General features: G+C 49.1%; 1 protein-coding gene across 1 annotated transcript; it reads right to left on the reverse strand.

Annotated features, from left to right (window-relative positions):
• Positions 1 to 2,926: 2,926 nt before the first annotated feature.
• LOC128728533 (uncharacterized) lies at positions 2,927 to 27,493 on the reverse strand. Its single transcript, XM_053822161.1, has 13 exons — positions 27,436 to 27,493; positions 26,969 to 27,324; positions 26,466 to 26,649; positions 19,484 to 19,813; positions 15,099 to 15,290; positions 10,809 to 11,189; positions 5,394 to 5,602; positions 4,441 to 5,314; positions 4,183 to 4,245; positions 3,835 to 4,086; positions 3,533 to 3,756; positions 3,278 to 3,442; positions 2,927 to 3,202 (listed from the first exon to the last, which is right to left on the reverse strand). Exons 1-13 carry the CDS (start codon positions 27,491 to 27,493, stop codon positions 2,927 to 2,929), a joined length of 3,564 nt encoding a protein of 1,187 aa, XP_053678136.1.
• Between the last annotated feature and the right edge of the window lie 317 nt (positions 27,494 to 27,810).

Consider the following 27,810-nt stretch of genomic DNA (forward strand, 5'->3'; position numbering starts at 1 on the left):
CGAAAATTCGGAATTGTTAACTGTGGAATAAATTTTATATTACGTATTGTATTTTGTATTATGAATAACGCAGTTTAGCGGTCAGGTCGTCACTATAATAAAACAAAATGTAAGAAAATGACTCCAAACTGATAATGTATCGTTAAATTTTCCTGTAAATAATGGCGCCAGACTTTTATCCCGGTATTTGTATGGGAGTGCCCACTGTGCACACCAGCGAAGTCAAACGAGCGAAAACAGGGGCAACATAAAATAGCACCGTCAGACGCGTCGTTGTAAGTGAACGGGCATGTTTCGCTTATTCGTTGCCTGTTTTTCTTTTTCATCTCTCTTGCCTCGCAGAAAAACGTGGGGTTTCGGACCATCCGAACCATCCGAACCATCCGGTGGCCGACGCGAGATTATTTCGACCCGCTAAATGCTCCTTTTTCTCGCCTCATCACGTCCGGTGTGGCGGAGATGGAACGGCATTTATTACGAACGTTTCGGCATTTGCCCCACCGATGTTAGACCAAGTTAAGCGGGGTAAGAGCGTCGCACCTTTAATGCCGCGTCACCCAACAAAAATGGGTGACGGAAAATTTTCCAAGATGTCATGTCACCTTTTTTTTTGGGTGCTCGCTTGTTTTTCGAAATGTATTTTTTGAATACTTTGAACAGCTTTTATGCCCAAATATCAAATTTATTACTAAAGGGAAATACGAATGAACGTGAATCAAGCCAAAAATTCATCACAAATGCAGAACGTGAAGAATTAGAGCCGGTGCAATCGTTGCTAACACACATAAGCAAGCAACGCTGGGCACTAAAAGTGTTAGAGGAACCGAAACCGATCGGTTTAACAGCAGAGTGGTGATGTTTTAAACCATGCGAGTTATGGAAGCGAAACCTTCTCGTGTAGGGGAAAAGTTACGAAAGCGCATCCAGCATGATGCCACCAAAGGTGTGTTGCGTGCGTGCTCGAGGGGGAGGTTTTTCCTTAATCTCAAGCAAAAGCTCCCGAGCTGTCCGAGCGGATTGCTTCCAGCGAGATTCGCTTTTCCACTCGCCTTGAGGTGAGGAAAAGCGACGCCTCCGAGTTGCTGCCAGCTCGCCATTTTCCCAGGGCTGCTGCTGGAGGGAGAGAAGGGAGAGGAGAGAGGAGGGTGGAAAAACATTTTCCGTCGAAGGAGCCACGCACACGGAACCGGGCGTGCAAGCTTGCGCTTAATTGTTTCCGGTGCGAGGAAAGTGACACTTGGCAACGTTGCCGTCTTTAATCCGTTTCGCTCCTTTCACTCCTGGGGGGTGGTGGGTGGTTGGTGGTGGGAGTGGGCGAGGATTTCCTTCTTTTGTATGCCACGGGTTGGGGGTTTGCCTTTGATGTTGCGTACAGCTTGCAAGGAGCTGCCTGAAAAGGCCCGAGAAGCCACCGCCGCGTTCAGCTCGGTTGAGGGGTTGTGAAGCCGCACACTAATGCAATTCCATCGGAGCGAAAAAGGACCTGGTTTCGTTTGGCAATCGTTAAGGATCAATCGAGGGAGCATGTCCTTGCGAAGCATTTCGCGAAACAACTCAAAACCCTCAAAAAAAAAGGACACAATTGCCCAACACCGCGCTTGGCAACTTCAACACCTGTTGGTGAAATTGTAATTAAACTCAAACGCAAAATGAACAACAAAAACGCACATACACACACACACGCATTTACATAAACAAACATCATATTTATTTGAGTTTTCATATCGGTTCGCATTCGTATCGCTGCTGTGTCCAATTGTGCTGTCTGTCTGTTGTAACTCCTGTTTGATTCTCCATCCCCGTTTTATTTTCCGGATGGGATAAAGGAAACGTCTCTTTTTTTTTCGTTCACTGAAATAATACAGAACTCCCCCGTCCATGCGCACACGCGAACGGCCCCCTAACTAGCATGCATCGGTTCGGGTTTCCTTACTCTTCGATTGGCTACACTAACAACATTTGAAATATTCCAACAATCGGGCGAAAAAAACAGCTCTCTCTCTCTCGCTTCTCTTTTCCTTTTTCGTTTGTTTGCTAGAGGAGGAAGATGGGGAGCGCGTTGGCGGTCGGGAAAACGGGTAAAAATACCCCAACAACGCCGGCGAGTTTTCTTCCTTTTCCCATTCACGTTCACGGGTTCGCGAGAAGCGCCTGGTAAAGTAGGGGGGGCTGTAAATTTACTAGCTCTGATTACATCTGTTGACAGTCATTCGCAGGACTAACGCTACGTTTATAGTATAAGTGTTCGAGTTTCCGCCATTATCGGCTATAATTATGCTATCGGGAACTATCGCTTCAATCCGGTGGCTGATCGATCGATTGGTTTTAAGTTTCAAGCCACCTCAGGCAGTAGTTCATTCGATATTACCTTCTCTGGTCGGTTGTGCCTCTCCTTTTATGAGATTATTCTTCGCCTTCTGCTACGCAACATCCGACAACTTGCAGGCTTGTAATTTGTAACGGTCGGTTCTTGAAGGTGACCTTACGATGCAAGCCTTATCTGCCTTATCCATCTTCCGCTGTTCCTATCTAGCGCGTATGTCTTTGGAAATGAAGCTACGGCTCCGGTACGGAATGAATCATACTCTCACAGTCTCACCGCTCTCAGGTCCTATCAACCTTGTGGATATTGGGTTCACATAAAATTTTGTTTAAATCTGCTTCCGTACGCCCGGAAGCGTCCAAAATGCTCTTCCTCTCGCGTTCCATTCGCATTATGACACTAGAGAATCGTCAACATGTTGATAAAACGGCATGGCCCACGGGAACTCGAGAAGCGAAGCGTCACACTGCTACCCGGCTTTCGCTTCCCTGCGTTTGAGTTGGTTTGGTTCGAGATCTATCATACTTCTACCGTTCACTGGTCATAAACATGTTGAGAAACCATCACTCCCACTCCGTCCTCTAATTCTGCAAGCAACCAAGCTTACTCGCAGTCCTTTTTGGCATCTTCAGTGCCTTCTACTGCTGCTACCGGTGCTGCGCCATCTTCCGGATAAAGCGCAACCTGTAAGGTGGACAGAGCCTTTGCAGCATCCGCGTCAAGTTCGTCGATCTCCTTCGGTTCTGCCGGTGTTGGCTCGAGTATGTCGTTAGATGGCACACGAGGACGCATCAGTGTGATGAAGATGGGGCCACGCACGATGCGCAACAGCTCGATCACCTGCGCTGTCGGTAAGGACTCGACCGACTCTTCGTTAACCTGTCGACGAGAGAAAAGCGAGCGCTAGTAATACGGGGAGTCCACTTAGGAGGTAGACGTGGTTTTGTGACCTACCGTCAGCAGTACATCACCGACGTGTAGTCGACCGTTGCGTGCTGCTACACTATCCCGATAGATGGCACTGATGATCGTGCGATTCTTGCCATCGGGGCATTCCTGCTGCTTCAGACTAAAGCCAAGCCGGCTGTTCCATCCCTTGTTTAGCTCGACAAAGAATAGCTACAAAAATTGAACGAAGAACACGAACAACGATAAAACGATCACATCATATAGATAGGGTCACGATACCTTCCAGACGTATCCTGATACCTTATTTCCATCAATGTCTACGCCCATGTGCGCTGTTAGATCCAAAACTCCCTCACTCGGGGCCAAATCTCTCTCCTCAGTTACCGACAGGCTGAAACCATTCCCCTCCGGCGTTGGCAGTGGCGGATGCTCCAGGCTGCGGGTGGCCACACTCATCTTGTCCTCCTCTTCGCCAGCAGCCATTTGCAGCATTTTGCCCTTCCACTTCATGAGGCTTATCTTCCCTGTATTATCACAGAAAAGCAAAAATGGCATACCGATGTAATCCTTCGCACACGGGAAACTTATAGTCGCAGCTGTACCTCCTCGTACTACTGCTTCGGCGAGCTCATCCGGTTGTGCCGTAGCTGGTACGTTGAGCGATGAGTAGAGCGGTGACTTGTGGGCGAAGTGCTGCACGTAAATCGCCTCCGTCTGGTCGGTGGAGTGCAGATTCTGCTCAGTTTTGCACGCTACTAGGAGAGTCTCGCACGGCAGACTGACGAATGCTGACGCTTCCTCGCCGTGTTGCCCTCCGTCCTTGTTCAACTGCTGCACGGTGGTGCCAGTTGGTCCTGGGAGTTGGTTGCGTGACTTGCAACCAGCGTCGAGATTGAGGAATGTAGGACGTGGACGAGGCTCTTCGTTGCTTGGTACAGTGAAGAAATTACCTTCATCTGCGATGAGCGCGTCAATTTCATCGTCAAAGTAGTACGCCTCGTCGAAATTATCGGCTGCAGAAGAGTTATAGAGAGGTGCGAAAGAATCGAGATGGTGCATATATTTTTAAGGACCATAGAAGTGTGATGCGATAGAGTATATCTTCGAGATCGTGAAAGACTTACGAGTCCCACGAGAAACTGTAGAGGTGTACAGATTTAGCAGTCACGCTGGAATGTGCTCACAGAGCCACAAATCCAGAAACTCACCTTGACTAACGATAGTCGACGCATTTGAGCAGATGTCGAAGTAGTTGAATATGTCGTTGGAATCCTGCTGCTGCTCTTGGAAACCGAGTCTATCGAGCCCGCTATGGTGTGCTCCAACACGTCGCAGACGTCTTGGCGTTGACATATTGCTCAACGCAACCTGCGAGCCGGAACCGACCGCAACTTGATGAGAGCGACTGGCGGCAAGATCCGTCAGCAGATTAAGAGCTTCCGGACGTAGACGCACCTTCCGCTGGCCGCTGCAGCTCGAATCGGTCGGGGATTGAGCCGAGATCGGTGTTTGCGCCTGATCACGGTACAACCGCAAGTGCACGACGTCTGCGGCCTGACGCAGAAATATCACAGCCTCTTCGTGGGTCATCGTCGAGATGGGCACATCATTGACGGCGACAATCTTGTCACCGGGACGGATACGTCCATCACTGAGTGCCGGTTCACGAACCAACGCGCGCACGTAGTGACCGAGAACGGATTCGTCCTCTTTGCGCAGTGTAAACCCAAGCGAACCCTGCTGCTTCGTCAGCACGATCTCAAACTCCCCGTTGAAGCCGATATGAAGCGGATCGAGTGGTGGTAGAAACGGTGGCTCATAGCCGATACTGGACGTTGGGAAGAAGTGCTGCATCAGCTGGTGGTGTTGCTGCTGCTGCTGCTGCTGGAATGCAACACCGGTTGGAACCGGCGATGGAGGAACCGAACCTGATCCAAGACCGGGTTCATTCGAGAGAGCGTTACGGAGTGGTGGTTTAGGAGGCTCAGTCGGTGGGGATAACTTGCGGTACTGCTTGTCCTTCGGTCGACAAACAGTGAGCGTAACGACACTGGTCGTCTGACGCAGGATCTCCAGGGCGTGCTGACATCAGAAGAAGCGAGAGTTCGATTTAGGATGTGAGGTTTAGGATCCAAGGTTTTGTGTTGGAGATGATACTTACATAGTTCGTTAGACCTGTCAGTGGGACGCCATTTGCCTCGAGGATGATGTCACCAGGTTGCAGCATTCCCGTTGCCCAAGCTGCCTGATGCGGGAAGAGTCGCTTGATGCGAATGAGGCCCGCGAATGGAGCGTTGGAGTCGGACCCGCCCGACACCGATAGGCCGAGTCCTCGGGTGCTCTTAGACACCTGGACGGAAAATATGGTATCTATCGATGCGGGAGACACAGAAAAGAAAAAGCGAAAGTTAATCAGCAGTCTATTGTTGGCGTAAATCACGAAATGAAGAGGATCTCCCCTCCCAGAGGCTTGATGAGCTATTAAACAAATGCCGAAGCAGGAAACATCAAAGTTCCTACCATGCTTGGTCAAAAGGATGCGCTCTTTCTCTCTCTCTGACAAGACCGAACATCAAACGAACGAAGCCTACGGGTCAGCAGCTCGTTGTCGTCGGGATTATTCCGGATGGCGTAATTACATTGTCATCCTTGCGAGCGTAAAGGTTGGCGATAATGAACGGCAGCTGGATGCGGTGTTTCTCGTGCCAATGCCACGACCAGGCGGTCTTCGGTCGTTCGATCCGAAAGGACCTAACGATACCAAGAAATGCCACTTAACGTCAACCCCAATAGTGGGGCGGGGTTATTCACGAGAGCATGCAAACGATGTCGGACATCAAGCGAAAAAAAAAACGCTTCACAATGTCGATTACTAGGAAGAGCAAACATCTTCAAAATAGCGAGCTGCGTGTGTAGGCTTTTTGGTCCTTGTATGTTTGCCTCAGACAGCGCTCATAGCCCCATTTCCCAGCACCAAAGCGCCGTAAAAGAGCAGCGACATGTGACGACACAGGAAGAGCGTCCGCTTTCTCACACACATACATGGCCACGAGTCTACGGCAAGGATCGCCACAAATTGCGGGAAGCTAAGCGAATCCTGGAGCAAACATGCACCCCCTGCAAAAGGACATCATCATTACCCGACCCATTCCAGATCCGGCAGCTTCCGGTTTATGACTGAGTCGGGTGGCATGCCTTCTCTCTCTCTCTCTCTCTCTCTCTCTCTCTCTCTCTCTCTCTCTCTCTCTCTCACACATCGTCCCGTTGACAACTACGGGCATAAGGACCTGCCGTCGGTTCGTATCCTGGAAAAAGGAGAGCGACTAATAACCTCGAGCAACTTCCACCGACTTGGAGGCTCGTGTTGAGTGAATAAAAAATAAAAACGAGAAAAGAAATAAGGGGTGTGCTCCCTCTTGGGGGTTTGCGATCGGGCGCTTCGGGGGGTGTGTATTTGTTTTTTCTTCGTATTCGGAAGTGAGTGCCTTCATTATTCATTACCGCAATTTTCATGCCCGAGTGACGTATGCGACAATGGGTTAAAGAGGGGGTTGGTTCGCTCGGGGTGGGTGATTTTCGAAGGGTTGAATTATGCGGAAATTTCACCCCACCCTGTTGGGGGGTTGAAAAATGTAAATTGCATTTAGCGCGGGGATTGTTTATGATTTTAAATTGGCCCGGAAAGTTGCGGAAATCGCGTTGCTGGCAGCACCTTACGTGTGTGAGTTTTAATGGGCGTATTTCGTTGGCTTAGCTTTTGGGGAGGGGGCTGTTTGTGTGCGTTTCGGTGCAACTGCCGAGTGAGTGCAGCCGGGTGCACTTAGTTGCATAATTAAAATTCATTAACATCATATATGGATTAATCAACCAAACTGGAGCGTTTCTATAGGCGTTATGTTACCGTACGCGTGAATATGAATCATGTTACACATGCAATAGGGCAAATAGAGGAAGCGAGCACGTTCGTAGATACATCCCACCCTTAGCAAGCCCTAAATGGTCTCACACACATTCGCAATGGTGGTTACTCGTGTAACGGCAGCTTTATCTACGCTTTTCCAGCCACACACTGTGCGTTTCCGACGACTCACGGAGTGGCCATTTTTTTTTTTCGTTTGCCCTTCTTTTGAACCCACAGCAAGGAGCGACAGGCACACGAAAAGGACGCCACACTAGCCCTGTACACCATTTCCAGATCGAATCGATATACCACGCCACCGTGGTGCCATCAAAGCACGCACGCTCTACTGCTGCTAGCGAACGGATGGCAGTAGTTGGCTTTACGTTTATTGCGATTTGTGACTGCTGCAATAGCTTCAATTGTGCGCCCATCGCTGAAGGGTGGCTGCTTGCTTTCGCGCCCTTTTTTTTATTGCTTTTAGGAAGCTATTCGAGACCTAAGCGAAGAGCATCACTCGACATTTGTGTACAATGTTTCTTTGAAAGGTTTAAGAGTTCTTCAGAGCTTTTACTTTTAAAAGGTTAAATTAAGCAACAAATAGTCCATGAGATTGATGCACCGAAAGGAAATCAATTTTTTTTCTCACAAAAGAGGCGCGAAATGTGCCATTGAAAAGTTCTGCATTAATTTCTGCAATTTTAAAAGGTGTACAGGAGCAAAGCATGTGCATAACACTTCTTTCAAGGGCAACCCAAATGATAGCACACGAGGCGAGTGGAAATGGTGGGAGTCATTTAAAATCCGATGCACACGAGCATCCTACGCCTGCATTTTTAACCTCATCCTTCCACAAACCCTACGGGCGAAAATGGCCGCACATCTGGTCGCGCCGGTCGGTGGAAACGGCCAAAATAAAAAATGCTCATAAAACATGAGCACCTGAGTGCTCCGACCTTCACTTATGCTTCGTTGCATGCGGAAAGCACCCGCGAGGGTGGCATCCCTCACCAAAACATGGGCATCGCTTCCTGCTTCTCACTCCTTCCAACCCCAAAAGGCCACCCCCTTTTTTTTACCCACTGCAAGACCTCCCAGGACGAGAGGACACACGATAATCGTTTCGGTCGGGATGGTTGGAGAATCCGGTTTAACGGGCCAGAAGGATGGCCAACAAAATTTTGTTTGGTGATCCTGTTTCCCTCAACCCCTATTTTCTCTCTCTCTCTCTCTCTTTCCCGCTCTATTTTTTCCTCATATTGTTTATTGTTAATGTGCGAGCACACCGGGGGGGGTGTAAAAAAAAAAGCAGCGGCACGAGAGAGTTGAGCTTGTCGCTGCGAGCGGTTTACGATGCAAATGCCGTGAACCGCTTATTGATGGGTGTCGTTTGCCGAAAAGCGGCCACCACTAAGCTTCCGGATAATCTATTTTTATATGCTCCTCCTCACGCCCGCACGCCGGCTAATCTAATAATCCCGAGCGTTTGGACCCACTCCTGGGGATGGTTTTCTTCGCCATAAGCAGGTGGCGCTGGCGGTGAGAGTTAATTTTGTGTTCGAGATAACTAGCTTTAAAATAGTAGCACATTTTTAACGCTCGCCTTAAGTTGGGTTTTGAAAGGTTTACTCAATGCTCGGGTAAGAAGAGGCTTAAATGAGTAAGTAAAAAATACTATCGTATAATGGTTACGTTCCGGCATCGCTGGAAATTCGGCATTCGCTTCGCGTTTGTCTCACTTTTCACCCAAAAAACGTGACCGCTAATATTATTTACTATTCACGGGCGAAGGAGCACCACAACAACTACAAAAAAAACCCCCCCAGCCGCAGTACATTCTAGGATAAGTTTTTTTTTGTGCCATTAATATGGAAAACTTTTTCGCCTAGCCAAACAGTGTTGTAAGTTCGCGTGGAAAAGGGAAGCCGAACGAAATGTGATAGCTTCTCTGGGGGATTTTTTTGTTGTTGCTGCTTCATGCACCCAAAGCATGCTTTGCGTGCACCGATACTTCCTTCCCGGGAAAGTCCTTATTTCGATTTGCAATCACGTTCCATTCACACAACGCGAACGCCGCTTGAAAACCGTCACAACTGTCTGCTTTCATGTCATGTCGTGAGAGCGCTATGTTTCTTTGGTAGTGTTTTTTTTTTTGCTCTCTCCCATTTCCATTTTATCGCGATCGATTTTGGTATTTTAATCTTTTCCCACCGTTAAATCACGCTCACTGCGACGAACGTATCGCCGAATGTCACGAGCCAATAAATAAAACATCAGCCGCCCTGAGCAATGAGACAAATTTGGGCAAATCGCAAACTGAAACGCACGCCTAAAACGAAACCAAAAAGGGCGTCAAAGTGCCCATTGCGCGCGGGAGCAAATAGATCATGTGGCAAATATTTCACACCGCCATAAAAATTCCGCAACCGGTTGTACCACCGGAACGGACGTGCGCCGGCCCTTTACGTGACGAGGGTATTGTTTGTGGTGGCTGAAATGAAAAGCTGAAGTGGCGAGTTGGAAAGCTCGCAGCCCCCCACCATCGTCGGGCGGATCAAAGGCAAGATTGTGGGGGAACAATCCCGTGGACCTTTGGGGAGGTTTTTGTAGGCACCACAAGCCCACCCAAAACAGTCAAGTGGTTGGGTAGACGCGCGAAGCTCGCCACGGCAAAGGATTGCTTAGAAAAACGGTGGCAGAGTCGGCGAAGAAATGAAGTAAAGAAACACACCACGAGTGAAGAGTGAAATAAAGCCAAGTGCAATTTAACCGCGGCTCTATTGTATCGTTTGCATGAGTGGAGTGCAAACATAAATCACGTCTCGGGCCGAAATCTGCGAACCGCGAACAAACCACCAGGCGCCTCCATCGGGTTACTTTTGGCGTGCTGTTGCTGCTGGTGCCACCACCGATAGAAACCCAAAAGCCCTGCATGTGTGTATGAGTGTGTGTGTGTATCTGCTGACCCACCACCCAGCATCACCGTGCCTGTGTGTGTATGTGTGCCTATTTTTGTACCGTTCTTTTTGTCTGTTGTCCTTTGACGGATGGCGCTGTTTATAAGAATGAAATAAATTGGATTGGTTTGAATTACACATGCACAATAGCGCCGCACGCACAAGCTGGCTGTAGCGAGAAGTGAATGGCAAAAAAAAAAATCCCCAACAGCACCCAAAAAAACCACCACCGACTGTTCTCGGCGGGTCTCATTTCGTGCTCATTCGTGCCGCTTTTGCTCTATCTGGGGCGATTTTCCGGGCATCCACAGATCGCCTGCAGTAGCGAAGCAGCCGGACGAGCCGCAGATTGTTATCTACTACAAACCGAGCCGGGCGAAGTGGGGGGAAAAAAGAAAGAAAGAAAAAAAACGATCTCAACCAGCGATTGTTGAGCCCGCGGGCAGATAAGCAGCCTCCCCCCACTGGAAAAAAGGCTCCATTCCATCACGCTGACAGGTGGGCGCGGGGTCGGAAAATAAAAATTCATTCAATTTCAATCCCAACGCTTGCTTGGGGTTTTGTGTGTGTGTGTGTGTGTGTGCTCGCGCCCAAGGATGTCACCGGCACGCGCAGTCCAACAGGCACTTGTCGTTGGTTCGTTCGTCAGATCCAATCCACTTACGCTCGGAAACGCGCCCTCTTTTGCGTAACAAGCGAAGAAAGCAGCAAAAACGCTCACCTTTGGTAATAAAACTGTACGGACCGCCTGCCAGCTGGCCGGTGGCGTTGAGAGTTGCCCAACATTTTTGTGGTTGCGCGAAACCATCACCTCCACCGGCGGATGTATCCGAGGAGCCTGGCGCACTGGATGTGCCGCTCGTTTCCACGGACGGACCATCCGGGGCTAGACCGATGCTGGAGTTGGAAGAGGGTAGCATTTTTAAGTACTGCCTGTCGTGCAATAGCAGCAAGGGCGGTGGCAACTCGTCTTCCGGTGATCGCTCACTACCGTAACCTTGATCGCACCCAGCGTCAACCACCGTTCGGTGTAACAATAGCTTTTGCTGGATGCTCGCAAGAGCGGGTGCTGGATGGTGGTGTTGCGATTGACTGGTCGGTTCTGAAAATGATGAAAAAGAGCGAGAGAGAATGCGTGGTTAATATAAGAATAACGTGCTCATAAAATTAACGACACTACTTAACCTTCAACTGGAACTAGATTTTTTACTCCACCGAGTCGGAATGTTCAAACTTTTTGGTTTAAGTTTACTTTAACAACTTGCTGCACACATCCGTTTGGTGGCGTGGAAAATGCAACTCGCTCGCAAAAATCTCGCCTTAAACGACGAAACACAGTAATGATACTTGCTGCCAGCGAACGACTGAACGAGCATAAGCCCGTTGGATGCAAAACTTTACCCACCACTGCACCGGATGCAGCCTCTGCTCTCGGACACTCGGCACGGGTGTTTTCAAATAAATTAATGGCACAACTTTTGCCACAAAACTGCACGCTCAGCTCGCAGCCAAAACACTCACCCGATAAGGGCCAACCCCCCACCCTTTTTTCGCACACACACACACACTCGTTCAAGCGAGCAGGGCGTTCCCGAGTTATCCCTTTTTTTTTTGTTTCCGAGTGATGGGTGGTGTAGTTAATTTCGTTCGGTATTGTGGCAACGTTTGATGCTGCACTGGGTGGTTTTGTAAGGGTGGGTAAGTCTCACGCAGCTTTGCAAAAACCCGGACCACAATCTTGATTCGACCGCAGTATTCCTTCCCGCGTTGGAAAACCACCACACTCTGATGAGAGGTTGCTCTGTTGTGAGGTTTGGTTGGTTGAGGTTTGTCACCCATCGGGGGGTATGATCGCTCGATTCGACGAGATTCCGTACGGCGAGGGTAACGAGAGAGTAATAGCAGTTGTTCAAACATATTACGTGGCACCCATTGGTTTTTGGGCACTTGATTGCTGTTCATTAGACTCGTCTGTTTATGGTCAATGAACAAAAGGGTGTGCAATTTCGATTACCGAAGCAAAACAGGGCGTAGTGTGTTGGTAACGTTTTGATAAACCCAACCTTTTCGCTTTCATAGTTAAATCTAGTAAATATGGGTTTACGGATAGTAGTTGAATGCTTCACAGCTCCACAACACAAGGAACACAATGCTCGTGAGATTTTTCCTTTTCTAACTAATTACCGGAAAAAAAGGAACACACCCGGACTACAAGTGAAAGAAGGGGTTTTGTTTTTAAGCTTGATAAAACTTAAACTCGAAAACTCCACTATTTGCGGAGCAATTGCCCCAAAATGGGCTCAATGAAACGAAAACCGTAGCAGGCTTTTTGGTAACTGCGCAACTCCTGATTCTCGTGCGTTCACCCAGCAAAACCCTGGCATGGTAACGTCGATCGAGTGCCGAAGATTACGGGCATCTGCCGGCTCGCAAACTTTTTCATTCGAAATCCTTTTCCGTTCCCTGCGCCCGGTTGAAGGCACGCGCGAATCTTAGTACCGAAAGTGCTGTTGCATGCCATTTCATAAAGTTTCTTTTTCCAAGCAACCATAGAATTATCTCCTCCACCAGGATGATGGTGGGTTTCTCTTCGGCGTCTCGACCACTCGGGTGTGGTGAAAAATGGCCCCAGGCGTCGCTTAGCTTCGACGAGTTTTCCGCACCGTTTGGAGTCACGTCGCCCATCGAACGCTTGGGCTAGCTGTCGTTTTAAACGTTGCTGCAACGGGTGCACAGCTAGCATCATTGTTGTTGATACAGGGTGAGCTTGAAAAAAAAAATAAGAAAAGAAAAGAGCCCCGGCAAGAAGTGCCATTTTCCCACCTGCTGGGAGGGTGGCAATGAATCTCGCACACTCACACTGTGTGTTGTTGACCAATTTCCACACCACTTGCGTGAATCGCTACCGTTCGTTTTGCTCCTTGCTATGGTTTTCGTTCCTATTTGCGGTGTCTTTACTTTTCTGTCATCGGACGATGTCCGGGTTTTCTCGCTGTTATGGCTAACGCTGTGTCGATGGGTGGGAAATTCACCCTTTCCCGTTGAACGTTTGTGCAATATTTGTGCAATATTTGCAACACAAAACATGCATATAAACCGCTTACAAGGTGCTTTTCAACATGTTGTTTTCAAATTTGACGTTGAAGCTACGCTTCCACACAAATGTAAACAAACGCACACAGACGGGAGAAATGTTCAAAGGAAGTCAATTTATTCTACCTTCGCGGAAACCAAAGCCAGAAAGCGCCAATATTCAAAACGCTACTCAAAAGAATATTAAATTCACTTCATGGCTGCTTTATATGTACCTTTTTATCACATCCCTGCATTCCATACCAAAAGGATAACGCATGTTTTCTACGGTTGTTGTTCTTAACCACATCAAAAGCCACGGGAAAGCGCTTTCCGAAACAGGTGGCAAATCGGACTGAAATTGCATTCCAGATTGCAAACACCGTACGCCCGTCGTTGTACTTCCAAACGCAGCACTAGATCCGGAGTGCCATTTCCTAACCTCCAAACAGGATGTTCGCAAACCGGCCGTACGGCGCGCTGAGATAGCGAACCGCACACCGTCGACCGGTGCCACCGGTAAAATGCGGAAACAAAACCAAAAACCAGCTCCAGAAAACGTCGCCATTTGCCAATTAGCAAAATCAAAATCAATTATCGCCTCCGAGACGGCGCGCGCCACCGAAAACCGGGATGTGGCTGTCACTGTCCCGGCACAGGGTGGTTCTCTAGTGACCTGGGAAGCGACGGACTGGACCCAACATCGGACTTAATTAGGAAGAAAATGGGTACGGTTTTAATTAGCAGACGCCGGTCGTAGTAGCCGCAGCTTCGTTCTAACAAGCTCGTATCTGCCGACGATCCTCCTGGGCTAAGGGTTTTTGTGAGTGGGTTTTTTTTTGCCAAATTTGGGCATTTTTTTACATGCCAAACGCCATCAATGCATGCCCTTTTCTCAAGAACGACACCGAACGTTTGCATTAAAGTTGCGTAATTTGAAGAAAATGCATCACTATCGCGTTAACACGAAAATCGTGGATTTTTAACCTCACTTTTTGTATCTGCCAATGGTGCTCCTGGGCCAAAGATGTTTGTGAGTGGATATTTTTCCAAATTTGGGCATTTTTTTGCACGCCCTCTCAAGAACGACACCGAGAGTTTGCATTAAAGTTACGTAATTTGAAGCAAATGCATCACTATCGCGTTAATACGAAAAGCCTGGAGTTTCAACGTCACATCTCGTATCTGCCGATGGTGCTCCTGGGCCAAGGTTTTTTTTGAGTGAGTTTTTTTTCCAAATTTGGGCATTTTTTTGCATGCCCTCTCAAGAACGACACCGAGAGTTTACATTAAAGTTACGTAATTTGAAGCAAATGCATCACTATCGCGTTAATACGAAAATCGTGGATTTTTAACCTCACTTTTTGTATCTGCCATTGGTGCTCCCGGGCCAAAGATGTTTGTGAGTGGATATTTTTCCAAATTTGGGCATTTTTTTGCATGCACTCTCAAGAACGACACCGAGAGTTTGCATTAAAGTTACGTAATTTGAAGCAAATGCATCACTATCGCGTTAATACGAAAATCGTGGATTTTTAACCTCACTTTTTGTATCTGCCATTGGTGCTCCCGGGCCAAAGATGTTTGTGAGTGGATATTTTTCCAAATTTGGGCATTTTTTTGCATGCACTCTCAAGAACGACACCGAGAGTTTGCATTAAAGTTACGTAATTTGAAGCAAATGCATCACTATCGCGTTAATACGAAAATCGTGGATTTTTAACCTCACTTTTTGTATCTTCCGATGGTGCTCCTGGACCAAAGATGTGTGTGAGTGGATATTTTTCCAAATTTGGGCATTTTTTGCATTTTTTTTGCACGCCCTCTTAAGAACGACACCGATCGTCACCATAAAAGTTACGTAATTTGAGGCAAATGAGTCACTATCACGCTAAAATAAAAAGCCTGGCATTTGAACTCCAAAGTGTTTCTGGCTTACCTGGCGCGTTTGCCGAACGAAATGTGCTGCCGGGTTCCACCGGTGCGATCTGCTGATATGGTGCCAACTGTGGAAGGAAGTGGCCAGTTCCGGCGAATGTAAGCTGTAAATCGTGCGCGTTCGTCTGTCCAAGATGGATTACTGTCTGCTTCTGGTGTTGCTGGACGTTTTTCAAGTTAGCTTGCAGAAACTCTGCAAAGTAGACGTTGGCAAAGGTAACTATGATTATTACTTTTGAAGTTCAGCGTGTGGCCGGAGAGTTACTTCAACGCAAACTGTCAACTAGCACAAACCCAATAATTTGGGTACATAAAATACCAAGAACGATGGAAAAAAAACTGTTTTAGCTGTGGTTTGAAGAAAAACGCGAAACATACCAATTGAAAAGTAATATCACACCCAACGTCGACGACTGGTTAGTAAGTTATTGCGTCATCCGCGGCTTGATTGCGACGTGCTGTTTGTTCTGTCAGCTGTCATTTCTCATGTGTCATAAAGGGTGATTAGTAATATTCCGTTTCGTTTTACAGGATTAATTTTGTTCGCACTTCGCGGTCTATTGGGAAGCCTTTAAGGACTGTAATTTATACCACATTGGTGTTTAACTCATTCCTGTCAAAAGTGCCAATTAAATATGTCAGCCAATTAACCTGTCTGGCTGTCTGGCTGGTTAACCGATCGCGTTATACGCGGCACAGTGAAAATCGACCATCAATCGAGCAAATGCTTACCGAAGTTACTAAATCAAACCGGCTTGAAGTGGAGTTTGGGAATAAAAAAACACTCTCTCCTTTCTTTGACGCCTTGGCAGAAAACCGTCCGTGGTAGGGAAATGAACAAAAAAAGGACAAATAAAACAGCAGGTTGGCTAAATAGACGGGTTTTCACGCTAAAACCAACCAAACCTTTCTGCCGACAGTTGGCGAGAACCGTTCGCTGGGGCTATCAGTGCCGAGACAGGATAATCGACGTTGAGCTACGGATTTTCCGAATGGGGGGGCTTTCCCACGTCAAGGTTTTATATTGGCTGCAGCGTTACCTTGCCGGTTCGCCATCCTTTCGCACCGAGGACCGCTCGTTTCTCATCCCGAACCGGATCCTTTTAATAAGCGGGTCTGACTTGCGCACGCAATGCTTTTTCACCGGGTTTGGTGTGTTCCTAAATAGACGAGGAAAAAAAACACACACACAACACCACCACCAGACACAGCTGTCGGGCTTTAGCTCACAAAGGACGATAGGAAAAAAAAAGCAGCGTTCAGGGCATTTCCGTCCTTTTGGAAAATGTTCCTTTTTCAACATCCCAAAACACGCCGCGCTGGTTAGAGCAACATGGGAACGGGAGCCTTTCGCAAATGAGATACAATCACACAACCGGCTGAGCGCGCAAAGAAAAAAGCAGTTGTTAACCAGTTAAATAGACACGGGGAAAGTTCATATTTTAGCTCCCAGCCGCAGGTTTTGCAGCAGTTCCAGTGCGGTCGGTGGAATGAGCCGATAATAAACAACGGCAATAATTCCCAAAGATTAGTGTGTTGGAGTTGCGGCGAAATGGAGAAGCCACGCCAAAGGGTTTTTTTGGAAGGGAGATGATAAGGAGCAAAAAAAGAAAAAAGCTCTAGGTCAAACATAAACACCGAACCCTTATTTCAGTGAAACACCGCGGTACAGAAACTCGATAGCGGTGTTCAGCAAACCCGCCAAAGAACGACCCCAACCGAATCGAAACCTCAAGGAAGTTTTCGGGCTTTTATTTTCTCTCTCACTCTCTCTCTCTCGTGCCTTCTTTTCAACCCATCAAAGCCCGTACCGGCATGACGGTAAGATAATGTCAATGGGGCATTATAATTAAGCAACCCCTATAATTATAATTACCGTTCGCTCCATCAACGCCCACCTCCCAATGTGGGCGAGCGCTTTTTCTTGGCGTCGATTCCTGATCGATTAATTTCCCTCCATGCTGCCGGAAGCGCTGGCACAAGCGAGATGAAGCAGGATGAAAGGAAAACTCAGCCCTCAGCGGATCGTTTTTTTTTTCTTCTCTTCTTTCTCTCTCTCTCTCTCTTCTCTGACATGAAACCAGAAGCGACGCCGGTTCATTGGTTCCGAATGCAATATGCATCAATTACACCGACTATCAAGCGAACGATAGAGCGATGGGTGTACATGGTTGGGAAGCGATTCCGATTACGACAGTGCCTTTGCGTGAAGGGCGCTGGCCGGTTCCAATCGACTCTGTTCGAGCGTGAAACAACCATCCTCTGGCCGCTAGAGATCGGTCACACGAGCTGAGCCAAGGATACCCCTGGGGGGAGGTGTCCTTAATGAAGCGTGTAATAAATTTGTCCTAGCGGAGGTTCCTGGCCTCGCGCTGGATCGGTTCCTGGCCACCGGTAATCGGAAGCTGAAGCGTAATTAGAATTCCAACATAGACGGACGAGCCACCGTATTTTTGTTTTATTTTGAAAATATCATTTTCGCACACGCGTGGGTACGGGAAAAGCTCTCCCACTGGGAACCGAGGAAAACGAGCCCCGTGTGCCGGAGAGCTTCACCAAAACACACATACAGGGCCGCGCGCGCACACCACCATCGATATCTCCCAGGCGGAAGGTAAATATTTGCCCACGGGCCACGGGTGGCCCGGGAAAAGCTTCACGCCCTGTCCGCCCGTAAAAAGAAAAGAAAAAAACCCTCAAAAAGCACCCACTCGGAAAAGCGATAGTGCTTCCGCTGGGTGGGAGTCAAGAAGCAGCCGGGAATTGTGACTCCTCACGCCCGCGTGTGCGCGGGATTGTTTAACGAGAAGCTTTGTTGGCTCAGTGGCGCTGGCTCAGCGAGCATTTTGGGCGAATCCCGGCCCTTTTGGGCTTTCGAACGTGTGGGGTTTGGTTCCAGCATTCAGCCAGCTGTAGTGTGGCTTGGTGGCCCGATTGCTGGTAACATCTTCATGCCCGTGCGCTAGACGTGCCCGAAAACAATGCGCGCCTCAGGAATAGGGAGCAAAAAGCAAGAAAAAAGGTGCCGTGAGTGTGGTAGTAGCTCGGGACACGGTCGCTTATCTCCGTCTCGTTGGGTCCAGATTGCGTTTGGCGTTATTATTGCAGTGATTATTTCTAACAGTTTATTAAATTAGAACCACACGCAGGGCGGGGTTCTCGAGCTCGGGTCTGCCTCGAGGCGTTGCGCATCATATTTTAGTGCATAAATTAAGACCCACTCGGAACGGTTCGTATCTTCCCCGCACGATTCGGAAACCAAAAAGAGCCCATCGGAAAGGGCCATCAGATGGCAGTTTGTTAGCTCACTCCCTATTGTGGGGCGGAACCACACGAGGGTTGCAAAACATCAACAGGCGCGACGCAGCTCGTCCTTGCGGTGGATCCTTGCCTCGCGCTGTGGTTCAAGCGGGTGAGCTTGCAAATAAAGCGAGCGGCTTAACGAGCCGGCAAAAAGTTGCCTTTCGCTCAACAAAACTGCACCACCGGTAGAACCATCGAAGGCTCTGTCTCGCCTGCTCGAGGCTGAGGTGAAGTGTCAAACGTGTGAGAGAGAGAGAGAGAAAAAGGCGCCGCACGGAATCGAGGAATCGTTTTCACAATTTCGGCCATTTTCCGGGGGGCCCCCGAAAAACCGAGCCAAGTGTGGGGCTAAAAGTTAAAGCCCACAAAAAAGCTCCTCGCAGTCTGGGAGGTTGACCACAGGAGAGAGAGAGAGAAAAAGAGTAGAGAACTACAGAAGTTCGACCTCGATCGCCGGGGGCAAATGTGCCGCAAGATGACGGTGACGAAGAGGGATATAATTTAATTATAATGTGAAAATGTTTGCTGAAATGTTTCCACGTCGTGTGCTGAGTGGGAAAAACCAGCGTGCGGATGGCGAACAGAGTAGTGTTGCGAGTGCGAAAATTAACATACAATCGCTGTCGTGTTTGTTTGTTGCCTGCTTCGGTTGTTTTTTTTGTGTTATTGCGTGAGAGTGTCCGCGCTTCCGGGCAGCCTTTTTTTTTTTTTTGGTCATCCTTCGTACTCATACGCCTGGTAGGGAAGAGCTTCAAAAGAGGAAAAAAAAAAGAGGAACTCCGAACATGGTCCGACCCGTGTTATCCCAGCTCGGTTGCGGGTGTCGACTGTGCGATGAGGGATTTTTGTGAGGTTATCCACTCTTTTTGTGAGGTTATCCACTCCCGCGACACCTCATTTAAGCGCGAGCTTTCAATTGTGAGTGGTAATTTGTTTGAACCCGATTGACACGACGAGAGCTAACGCCCGGTGGTTCATCTCGTGGAAGAACTTGGCTCGATTTGTGTCGCAATCTCAAACGGAGGGACCTCCAGGAACCGCGCGACAACATGTAATTGCATCGAAACCCGACGCATGCCTTACCGTTTTGCCTGTTGACGATGGCTTCACAGTCCCGGTCACCGATCGCCGACACGTCCAGGTCGAGGTGGTTCGGTAGACTGCCACAGAACTTGTTGCGATCCTGCCGGCTGACGTAGACGGCGTGCTCTTGGTGCGGCTGCTGATGCAACACCTGCCCGGGACCGGGTAGGCAGGCCAGATCTGGCGGTGGCGGCTGTTTCTCACCACGGCCAGCTCCGTCACCGGACTCGTGCGGGCCATCAACGAGGAAGGTTTGATGGTGGAACGTGTCGCCGTTGTTGTTATTGTGGTATTGGTGGAAGTACTGGGTGGTGTCTGATTTGAGGTTATCTGGAAGAAGAATAGTCGGGGGTGTGAGTAACGTGTTGGATTTGGGGGTGAGGGAAATGGAAAGAAAAATACGGAACAAGCTGAACAAATACACCATTCGAAAAGGAACTGAGCAAATACGCTATTAGAGTCGGACGCTACGGTGTAAATAAATTCTGAGATGACGTCCAACATAACCTAGTTAAAAAGCACAATAGCTTTTGCAATCCATTGTCCGGTGGGTGAGATCAACGGTGAAGGTTTTCCATCCTTCATTGAAAAGGAATCGAAAAAAGACTCACAAGGATGAGGGAAATTTTCAGCAACCTTCCATAACTTGTGCATTTGATGCCGGAAGTCTGTCAGCGTTTCTTTTAGCTGGTTTTACTCTCGTACACTGCTGATATAAAGCACGAAAGCTTCGCTCTTCAGCCAGCCAGCGGTGGGTTTAAAACGAGCGGCACGTAAAGCTATTAGAGCACACTCACTTCAAGCTTGCGAACCGATTTGGGCATGATTTTGGATGGTTTTACGACATCACAGGCAACACGTTTGAGCATTTGCGCGAACCTTTGCCCACAGAATGGGGCGTGATGTTATCGATGCTGCTCGAACACTTGCCGAGGAGTAAATGAAGCTCGCTACCAACACAAAGGAAAGCAATTCAAACGCGCACACACACAAAAAAAAACGCCCACACCCGGGAGCGCTGTGGTTCATTTAAATCCAAAAAGCGATATCCGGCGCTTCTCTTCGCTTGGCCGCGCGCGTGGCTGTTGACTTGCGCCGGCTTGTCGAATTATTTCATCCGAACCGCGATACCCACGGGGCGAAAAGCGAAATAAGCCCATTTGCCGTGACCAGCTTCCGCCCCCGAGAGCTCGATCGAACACCGCGGCGACTACATGCCTGTAATTTCAGTTAATATTCATAGCGGCATCAGTGGCAGCTTATTTCCCCTGTGCTGTGCATAAAATTTTATTAGCCCGGCCCAGCGTTCCACCACCGAAACCGGGCAGAATCCTTGCCCAGGACATCCGGGGAGCCTGTGGATGCCGCAATCTCGATACGAAGATTAATGCCGCAAGAAGCCGCTCGAGCGGTGGCACTAACTTGCCCTACTCCACACACACACACACACACACACACGCTGGGTTTGAGCCCACCTGCCTGTTTCGGGTTGGATGTGCTGCTAAATTATTCATCCGCCTCCAGCTTGAAGCTCGTTCGAAACAAGCCGGTGTTGTCCTGCGCGAATGATCGGCTCTTCGACCTGCAGCTAGGTTTGTTTGCTAGGATTCCCGAAGGGAGGTGGAGGGCGCAATAGTGGGCAGGTGGGCGGGGGATCGATGGAATTTCACTCTCCCCCGAGGTGGGCGAGCAAAACACAGGGGGGCGGGGGGGGGGGTGCTTTTCGAAGAACAACAAGAAGGAAAAAAAAAAAGAAGGCCACGGAAAACCCAATCTTTGCGACTGCGGAAAGTCCGCTGGTCCTTTTTCACGGGAGCATTAATAAACTCGCTTTCATTTCGAGTTGGCGATGGTACGCAAAAGGTACATATCTGTCTACCCCTCCGTTCGGGTTCGCTTTTCCCAGGCCCAGTTTTTCCCTCCGATGTTGGGCCCTTTTGGAAAAGCCTCCCGGGGGTCTCAAAAATTTCCACCCAAAACATCCTTGCTGGGTTGCTATGCTTTTTTTTTTGCTTGCTATCTCTCTCTCTTCCGTGTGGTTCGGGCGGGCATTGGGATGCGCTCAACACGCGTGTAACCAGACAGTTATCGGAAAACGGACGCGCAGGACACACCGAAATAACAGGGCCCGGAAAACTCCCCGAATTAAAATATTCAAGACACCTCACACAATCCTGCGCGCCGAAGGGAAGGCTTTTACATGGATGATTTGCTATTGAAATTTACCTTCCGGCAGTTTTGCCTCACGCTCCGTCTCCCTTTCCTTCCCACCCGTAGCCCTCTACCCCCTCCGATCACCCAACATGGTGCCGGGCACTGGTCAAGGATATTTTATTTATGAGCCGAAAGTTTGCCAGCACTCGGTTTACATAATCGATCTTTTTGCTGGCCAAAAGCTGACCCAAAGATGGTCCCGGTTTTGGCAGCCGGACACCGGGGGGGTGGGATTTTGGGGGGCGCTTCGGGCCCGCCAACTCGCTCTGTTTGCGAGTCCTGTGAATCCTGTGGAATGGTTTCGGTGCTGCGTGCGAATAAACGAGCGAACCTGGAGGCGTTAAATAGTTCGGCCCTTCTGCCCGAGGCGCAATGGCAGAATGGTCGATGATTTCTCTTCTTCAGCAGAAGCCTTGCTTTTCATTCCTACACACATACAAACACACACACCACAAGGCTCGGGGAGGTTATCAATCTGGCAGCGACTGAGGTCTGCCGAATGCAGAAGGTAATATTTGGATTGTTTTGCACGGCGCATTTTCCAGGTTTCACTGGTGTCCGGAGCTCAACAGGATGTGGAAATGGCACCGATTGCATCTCTGCCCCTAACTGTTGCTGGAGAAAATGCAGTTAGAAGGGGATAGTGAGCTTTCAAGAGAGAGAGAGAGAGAGCGAGAGAGAGCAAGCAGCTTATCACAGTGCCTGAGAGAAGCTAAATTTATCAGTTCTATTTGCCTAACAACCATTTATGCAGTATTTCGCCAATAATCATGTTGAAAAATAAATGTGAAGCTTTTTCATCATTTTCGAACGAATCCTTTTGTCCTTAAAGACCGTAAACCATCACAGTAGAGATGATTAAATGAATAAAACAAAAATCCATCCGTAAATTGCGGATGGTTCAGTGAGTCAATATTTATTCATGTAATATTTTGTAAATTTCAACGCAAGCGATTTTATCACCCTTAAAGGGTATCGAATGATAAAGAATGCCCCGATTGTGTTGAGCATTTTTTTTTGTAATTTTCCCTTTCCTTCCAACCCTTCGTACCTTGCCCGTTCCCATACCTGACCCAACAAGACGTGGGTTGCATTTTTAACAATCCATGCAATACATTGTTTCCATTCTCGAGCCCTCGTGGCTCGTGAGCTGCATTCTCTTTCCTTCTCTCTCTCTCTCTTTCTCTCCTTGTCTCACTCTATCTCGATTTTCCATCCTTTTAGCCCTTCGTACTAACGATCGGAAAGGCTGCAATCACACGAATCCACCGGATGTGCGCGGCTCGATCGAATTAGCGCGATCCGGTTGGAAAACACGGAACGTTCGAGTCAACAGTTCCATCCGCGCGCGCGTGTGTGTGTGTGTGTCCCTCCCGTCTGGCAGGATCTGGGGATGGTCCCAAAAAAAAAGGGAGGAAAAAGCGAGAGCGCAACAGCATCGTAGTAATCCCTTTCGCGTGCGCGTACGAATTGCGGCCGTTTCGAATGCGAATCCTCGGGACCGGAAATTGGTCCCCAGGAAGGGGCCGCGTGCCACGCTCGGTTTCGCTTCCGATCCTGCGCCGCGTGTTCCTTTCCCCGACCATCGCCCCCTCCCCCCCCCCCCCCCTGGTCTTGTATTTTCACCGGCTCTGTCAGCCGTTTTCCCGGCTGCAGCGTGGCGTGTTTTCCGCACGGTGAAAGTAATCTGCCGCGTCCTTGTTTTTCCTCCCATCCACCCTTTTTTGTGGAAGCACGGGGAGAGCAAGGAGGTGCACGGGGGGGGGGGGGGGAGGGGCTACTTTTCCGCTGGTCGAGATGTACTGTCGGGGGGATTAGCATGTACTTTGCCGCCGGTTTTCCAGCGTTGCGTTTTCCACACAAATTTACCTACCCTGCTCGGTTTTCCCACGCGCCTCTGCTTCTGTTTCCACTCCCTTCCCCCCCACCTTCTTTCCCTCCTCTCTCCCCCCCCCCGTACGTACGGGGCATCTCCTTTGTTATTGCTTTTCATCGGTTAGCATCGACAAGCGGTGGATAAAACCCCGCTGTAAATAAGACCAAACTGGGCTACGAGTGGCAGAGGCGGGAGGCCGGAACACGTCCGAGCGTGTAATCCGCTGCTTCCGTTGTCACAGGACCCGCTCTCTCGTTACCCTTTAGTGGCCCTTCCACCGGTGAGGGGATGAAAATCCACCCACAGGTACGTTCATCCCTCGGGGAAGGAGGTCAGCTGTTTTGCGAGCAGCACCTGGTCTTATTGCTTTCTATTTTCTTCTCTCTCTCTCTCTCTCTTACTCTTTCCCACACACACACACACACTTCTTCTTTTTCATCCCTTCGCGTATCCCTTTCCAGCTTCGGGTGCTTACGGCTGTATTCCTTCCCCATTAGTTGATTCGTTAATTTTTCATTGGCTCATTTACATCAATCGGATTTCGCATGCTTTTCCCCCTCCACCCCACCCCCCTTCCACTCGCTCGCCCTCTCCCGTTTTTACACCTTCTTAACCCTCCCCGAGCCTTTTAAGGGTCGAGCCAAAGAAGGGAAGTCAAGCGCTTACCATTTAATCCATTCGGGAGCTCATGCGAGGCCCCTTGCGGCTCGATTTGCTTTGCTTCGTATGAGCCACTTTTCCACGAAACGGGGGGGGGGGGGGATTTTCCCCTCTCAAGCGTTTTCCCACCCGCATTAAGATCCATTGCAGCTGTGTGTGAGGCCGAGGTTTTGCCGTGATTTGAATTTTCCCATCCCATCGCTCGTGTATCGTGCGCCGATTTTCCTTCGCAATTCACTTCACTCCTTCGCGTGCATCCTGACACAGTACATTCCGGATGCCGTGGAAAATTCCACGTCAGAGGGGAGAGAAGTAATGAAAAAAAAAGGGAAAAAGAAGCAAGCCATAAAGTGCCCGCTCACTCGGGATCGAGTGCCGTCTGTTCACCGTCAATGCGCCAATTGGGCGGCAGCAGCAGAAAAAAATGGGTGTGGAAAATGGGCACGATTTTCCCACCCCCCCAAGGTTTTCCAGCAAATTTCCATCTTTCGACGGTGATTTTCCGATCAGCATCTTCCGACCGTGTGTGCATCGTTCGGTTGCTTTAGAAACGCGCGAAGAACGCCACGAGCGCATATTTTCCGGGAAAGCGGGAAACTGAGGACCACCAGCCGGGAAACGCGCCACCGCTCGGATGTGTGCGGCTGGAGCATGCGACGGACAAAAGGTTGCCACCGACTCGCCCCGTAAATGATCGTAAATGAATGTAAATTCAATTACGCCTCCACCCAACGCTCGGGAAAGCCACCCTCGCCGACGTCGGAAGGATTTCCATCCGAACAGGGAACTCGGTGAATCTGTCCGCCGGCATTAACGAGACACCGAAACCCGTGTTTTTGCCGATACGGCTGCTGCTGCTTCTACTGCTGGCATTGCAAACGGTGCCACGCGGCTCGAGCGCACACCACTCCGGTCAATTCCTTGGGATTATTTATTCATTTACGAGCGCGGAGCCTGGTGGAAGGACCTCCGGTTGGTTTCGCCGACCGGAAGCAGCTCCGGGTGGTTCCGTGGGCTCGTGATTTTATTGCCATCTTGCCTCCCGGCTGCTGCCGGTGCGCATTTGTATGCGGTACATGATTAATATGGCACAGCAATATTCGTACTTCGTTTTTAAAAGGAAGCCCGTGGAAGACATTTCATAAAGCGAAACGAAAGCGGTAGCGTTTTCCTACCTGAGCTTTAGAGCTGCAGGAAAGGAATATGATACGGAGAAGGCAGGATAAAGGAGTTGCTGAAACGTCACAAATTGTTTCACTAAAACAAACCGAATGTCTACCTTTGAGCTGCCAGACGAAGGGGATTAAAGCAGGAATTAATTAGGTGGGCTGATAAAAAAAAAGAACAGTAACAGTTAAAAGTATTTACTTTAATGATAAATTAGCTAACAGCAACACAACGAAAAGCCACCGCTCAGAATAGATAACACATATTTGCCCGCTCGGTGCTGTTGATCGCCAGTGAATGGCCAGTTGTTACAAATCCAATTATGTTACCGGCGTTATTTACACTACCGTTTACAGCCCTCAGTGGTTTGTGCGATTAACGCACACCATCGCACCTACGATTTATTCATCCAACGAAAACACTTCCCCCAAGAGCTGGTGGGAAAATACATTCACTTTAATCCGCACGGTTGAATTAAATGACCCAACAGTGGCTGGATGAGCAATCTATCTGAGTGTATAAACGCACCAAGCAGATGGAGACAAAGTTTGCTGGCTACTCATAATACATGGCTCTCATTATGACGGTGCCTTTGCAAAAGGATGTTCGTTTCAGATTTAATTGGCGGTTAGCAATCAACTGAGTGCTGTTCCATCGCACAAGGTGTACATTAAGATATTGCAGCTTCTCCTTTGAGCGTTTTTTTATTGGGAGTCACCGGAAGGTATAGCTCTGAAGGGGTTTTCGAAATATTTCGATGAAGTCTATCTGTTGTAGGGTAGCTTTGTTAATAACAGGATTGAAACGACCGTTAACGATCATCTGAGATACACCTTTAGTGGAAGATATCCTTTGGGAAGGTAATGACTAGGTGAATTCTGTAGACCAAGATCACGAAAAGCTCACCTATTGATTGTGCTCTACGTCCGTTGGTGAGTCCCTTCGCATGCTGTCGAGCAGAGGAGGAAACATTCGCGCCCATATTCGTTCGAGTGTGCTCAGTCCGTACACTAGCACTGCGGAGTAGTACACGCGTTCGTTCGCTCGGTTTAATGTATCGATCACCTGCGGTTCCTGATACCTCGTCGTCGTCTTCGGTGTGTTCGTCGTCGTGATCGTCACTAGCGGTGTCACCGTACTCGTACCGGTCGGTTCGTTCGATTGTGAGCTCTACTTCCGGCTCCAACTCAAGCAGCTCGAGATCATCCAACGAGAGTAACCGATCATCGAGCTGTGGAGCATAGTACACCTGCGAGCGTGACAATCCTCGATCGGGGATTGATTCTGAGACGTTTGGGAAGGTGTCCTTTTGGTTGTCACTGGTGATGGAACGTCGCTCAAGGCTCGTGTCTCGGGCAGGTGGAGATACCGACTTGCCTGATCCTGAACAACAGCCTGGTACACGTCGCAACCAGGACGAGCCACCTTTTCGTTTTTCCTCTAATCGATTGCGTCTGCGTGTATGCAATGTTCGGCCCAAGCTATGGACGAGCTTCTGCAACACCTGGAAATGAACACACTTCGCATTAGTAAACGTCTCGCAAACATCCCACGAGTCAACTACTCACCTTATCCGAGGCGTTGTAGCTTTCCGCCAGAAAAGAGGACACCGTAACCGTCGTCGACACCACAGCCTGGTTGGGTTTCGACTTCCGGTTACGTCGCTGTGTGACAGGTTCTTGGGAAGCGCTCGCTAGAAGGCGCACCTCGCTCAAACCGGTTACCTCACAAACGCCTGTTGCGGTTACGGAAGATGGTTCAGCTAAATCTACTGCACCATCGTTCGTGGTCGCGGAACTACTGCCGGAAGAGTACTGCTGGGTCGGTTTGGTGGCAACCTGCGATGATGAATCGGATCGTTCGGGACCGGCCGCCGGTTGCCATTGACGGTCGGGTTCGCCCGTGTGAGTGATGAGCTGATCGCCTGCAATGAGAAGGAAAAAAAAAGAAAAACCAAACACAAGAGAGTTAGACAGGTGCGTTAGACGTTAGACGTTAGACTTTGGACGTGAACACCTCCGAGATTTAAACCCACGTGGGCTGCGCTTCCACAGATACCACCGATCGACGAGCATGTGTTTGCGGTTTTTCATCCCTACTCATGCGCGAGATCGTTGAATGATATTGCATTTATCTGCCCTTCGCTCGTGGTAGACCTGCGCCAATTCTGGATGTAGTCACCCTAACGGACGGATGAAGTCAACCGCAGCAGGTCAGCGATGACAACATTCTCATGCACCGAGTGTGATTCACTGTGCCCGGTTTGGGTTGGTGCTTCCGAATCGATTCACTTCGACCGGATTAAATAAAACTCAATCACCGTTGCCGCTCGGGTGGTGGCGTAAAAAAGAAAGCGAAAAAAACAAGAAACACCACTGTGAATTATGCAACCGGCAATGGGTCCGGCTAT

The sequence above is a fragment of the Anopheles nili genome, chromosome X (genome assembly GCF_943737925.1).
Source record: "Anopheles nili chromosome X, idAnoNiliSN_F5_01, whole genome shotgun sequence".
NCBI classification, from domain to species: domain Eukaryota; kingdom Metazoa; phylum Arthropoda; class Insecta; order Diptera; family Culicidae; genus Anopheles; species Anopheles nili.

Coding starts and splice junctions, on each gene's coding strand:
- LOC128728533 (XM_053822161.1), bottom strand. CDS start 27,493: ATGAAAAACCGCAAACACATGCTCGTCGATCGGTGGTATCTGTGGAAG. Junction 5,315..5,393: donor TGACAGGTCTAACGAACTAT/GTAAGTATCATC, acceptor TTCTGATGTCAG/CACGCCCTGGAGATCCTGCG. Junction 3,757..3,834: donor CGAAGCAGTAGTACGAGGAG/GTACAGCTGCGA, acceptor GTGATAATACAG/GGAAGATAAGCCTCATGAAG.